Source organism: Henckelia pumila, chromosome 4, assembly GCF_033568475.1.
Source record: "Henckelia pumila isolate YLH828 chromosome 4, ASM3356847v2, whole genome shotgun sequence".
Taxonomy (NCBI): Eukaryota; Viridiplantae; Streptophyta; class Magnoliopsida; order Lamiales; family Gesneriaceae; genus Henckelia; species Henckelia pumila.
This window is the reverse complement of record NC_133123.1, coordinates 38592343-38595944: the sequence shown is the minus strand read 5'-3', so window position 1 is coordinate 38595944 and position 3602 is coordinate 38592343. Positions and strand designations below refer to the sequence as shown.

The 3602-nt window shown below is 37.3% G+C and overlaps 1 protein-coding gene across 1 annotated transcript; it reads left to right on the top strand.

Annotated features, from left to right (window-relative positions):
* Window positions 1-640: 640 nt before the first annotated feature.
* On the top strand, window positions 641-3117 carry LOC140866779 (protein REVEILLE 2-like). Its single transcript, XM_073271825.1, has 6 exons — window positions 641-1189; window positions 1279-1386; window positions 1477-1588; window positions 1686-1747; window positions 1843-2181; window positions 2259-3117. The coding sequence occupies exons 1-6, from the start codon at window positions 1163-1165 to the stop codon at window positions 2889-2891; spliced, it is 1281 nt and encodes a 426-aa protein (XP_073127926.1). The 5' UTR covers window positions 641-1162; the 3' UTR covers window positions 2892-3117.
* The last annotated feature ends 485 nt before the right edge of the window (window positions 3118-3602 follow it).

Genomic DNA, 3602 nt, shown 5'->3' with positions numbered 1-3602 from the left:
ATATAAACTTCCAAACGAAACCATTAGTAATACATATGTCAAATCATAGATAAAGTGTAATTTTAGCATACTAAATTTAGCAGTAAAATGTGTTTATGTTGATTAATTTCATTTCATACTGTTTTTTTTAAATAAAAAAACGAGTATTACGGAGATGAATATATTTAAGACAAATTTGACGTCTGGAGGGCTAAAAAAAATAGTTGTTTTACTTTCATAAAAAAATAATATGAAATGGTCCGATAAATTAATTATATGATACAAATTTCTTATTTGATCCAACTCAAACTATTATTTTGTATATTAATTTTTTTTCATGTAAATATTATCCGATCATATCTATGAAACATCTCAATAGACATACTCTTTTACACAGAGTGACATATAACATGCTGAAAAAACTCGCATCGGTATCACGAAAAGACACTTTTTTTTTTTTTTACATTTTATTAGTAATGAATTTTGGAGTTTGGCTTTTACGTGCCACGTGTTTAAGGATAATCTCAGCCACAACATTTCAATTTGATTTATTGACCACCAGTTTTTTTTTTTTTTTAAAGAAATTATTATTTTATTATTTATTTAGTAATTTTACCCCTGAGGCTGTGGCGTGGCACCTCTGCTTGATCATCTTCTTCCTGCTCCAACCTCTTAACCAAACTCCAAGCTATTTTATTTATTGTTAACTTTTTATGTTCTTTTTCGTTCTTGGTTTCCTTATTTTTCTCGATTCTCTGCTGGAAAAAAAATATCTGGGTTTTCTTCACTCGAGTGTCTGTTCCTGACTTGGATTGTTTCTTGGCTGCCTCTGTTTCTGCTCTATATTTCGATCATTTTCCGGATAAACACCAACCATTTGTTGTGTTTCTGCAAATTTTCCGCTCCATGTGTTGAATATTGGGAAACAAATCACGTTTCAAGAGCTGCCCTGTTTGTAGTTTGTTGAATCGATCAAGGATTTTCGGAGAGTGATTCAAGATTCCTTGTGTTTTCATCTCTGAATCAATCAGTTTCCCGGGATATCTTGGATGGAGATGCCATATTCTTTGAGGGATTGATTTCATACAGAGAGTCTGAATCATCAGGATGAGAAATTAATCTCATCGACCGATTGGGAAAAAAAAAGATAATCGGGAGTTTGGGTCAGAATACTGGAGAACTAATGATCTCTGCATCCATGGCTGTACAGGCAAGTTTCAGCAAATTTCACCCTTTTTGTTCATTCTGTTACTTTAATAAAAAAATAAACAAGAATTATATGTGTTTATATCTCTATAGGAACCACATGGTAGCAATTGTCCAATGAAGGACAGAATCGTTCTAGAAATAGACACACACTATGGTCTGAAAGAGCAATTTGGTACTGGGGATGACTTTGCTCCAAAGGTTCATATTCTCCCTAGTTTTATATTTTGGAGGGTTTCCCCTTTCTTGATTTTGTCCCCTTGTTTGACTGTGCTTTATTAATTCAAATAGGCGAGGAAGCCATATACCATCACTAAACATAGAGAAAGATGGACAGAAGAAGAGCACGAGAGGTTTCTTGAGGCATTGAAACTTTATGGTCGAGCTTGGAGAAAAATTGAAGGTGTTTATTTGGTTGAAATTGGTTTTCTTTCTTTTAAGCTTGAGTGTGTTGTTTGTTTGATGTATTTTGAGGAGATCCTTTTTGACCCTTTCTACAGAGTATGTGGGCACGAAAACTGCGGTGCAGATTCGGAGTCATGCTCAGAAGTTTTTCTCCAAGGTCTTACTTGCTGCTTGTGCATCAGTTGTTTTTTAGTTTACAGCTGTGTGTTTTATGGTTGTGGATTAATGGAAAAAGGTGAATGTTGTGTTCAGGTCGAGCGTGATTCGAATTGTGGCGATCCTGATTCGGCTAAACCCATCGAGATTCCTCCCCCTAGGCCGAAGAGAAAGCCGATACACCCTTATCCTCGAAAACTGATTTCTCCTCTCAAAATGGGGATTGTGATACCAGAGAAACCTACAAGATCTTCGTCTCCGAATCCGTCCCTTTCGGAGCAAGAAAACCAATCTCCCACTTCTGTGTTATCGGCAGTTGGCTCGGATGTATCTGCTGGGGGGAATACCGGAATGCCGAATGGCGTTTCCTCCTCGGGCTCGTCTGCTCTTGCTATCCATTCTTGCTCATCAAGTCCGGATGACAGAGTTTCTTTGGTACTTGCTCGATCCATTTAACCTGTTGATCTTGAAAATGCTTCCAAAGCTGAAAATTTTGCTTTCTAACATGACAGGAATTGGAGCTTTTGCCCCAAAACAGTTGTTTCCTGGAAGAAGTAGTAAATGAATCAAATGTGCAATACTTGAAGCTGTTTGGTAAGACATTACTAGTCACCGATCAAGCATCTAATCCTGCCCCAGAGGCTAAAAAACTGGGATTTTCCGAAAGAGCCGAAGGGCGTTTATACTCATCGAATGTAATGCCAGTAACATTTCTGCCGAATAATTCCGAGTCACCACGCACTGGCCAAACAAAGAACAATTTTTACCCTGGAGACGCTTCTTCTACACAATGGCTAACACTCTGTGGCAATGTGTCATATTCGGCTCACAACGTGCAGAATCCGATGCCTTTCAAAGCAACAGTACTTTCGGGTGAGATGGATCAAGAAAAGGCTGAGAAAGATGGAGAAAAGGAAGGGTCTTCGACCGGTTCGAATATGGATTCTCTATCCTTGGAAAGGAAATCCAAGGAGGACAAACCACGGCCCGGCAAGCAACTCTCGACGAACTCTGGGAATCGTGTAAGGGGTTTCATGCCGTATAAAAAGTGCTTAGGAGAAAGAGAACGCATGGAAAGTGCCGAAGATGGGAGAAACAGCCGATTCGCCACTGCGTATAAATTCATAAAGATTTCATCTATATGATAGCTATTATTAACATTAGCAATGCTAGCTAGCATGATCGCGCAAAGGGCGTCGCGATTTTTCATGAGTTCGGTGAAGTTGTGCAATGACTTCCTGTTTTTGTAATATCTTCCCGGCATGTACGTCCAGATGAGACTCTAATGACATGCCGTGGAGGCGTGGAGACATATATATATTAATATGATAATTGTAAACTGTGACTATATGATTGAATTTTAATTTTATGCTTCTGGGGAAATTTCAGTCTCCATTTTCATGTACTCAGTAGTTAAGTGATTATCGTTTTTCAGACATAGATTCTCCTAGACCGTCGCCAGCAGATATGAAATTTTTGGAATTAGGTGATAGTTCTAATTCAGTAATGAGACATGGATTGATGCTTAATGGATTTTGTGAGGGATTGGAAAGGTATTTTTGAGATAGCGGAAGATAAGTAACGTGAGCCATATTTTTTTTGGAAATATTGGAATCTTTTTTTTAGTTCACGCATTTTTTTATTCGCATGACATTGATCATTGAAGATTTTGTCAATTTGGCATCGATCGATATTTTGATTATGAATTTCGGAAATTCATATTTTTTGAGAACTTGAATTCTAAATCTAGACATGAATATTGATTTGGGTGAGTATTGTTATAATATTGCATTATGGTCTCTATTCTATTTTGTTGACATCAGATTATGCCTTGGGACTTTTTTTTTTATGAGTGC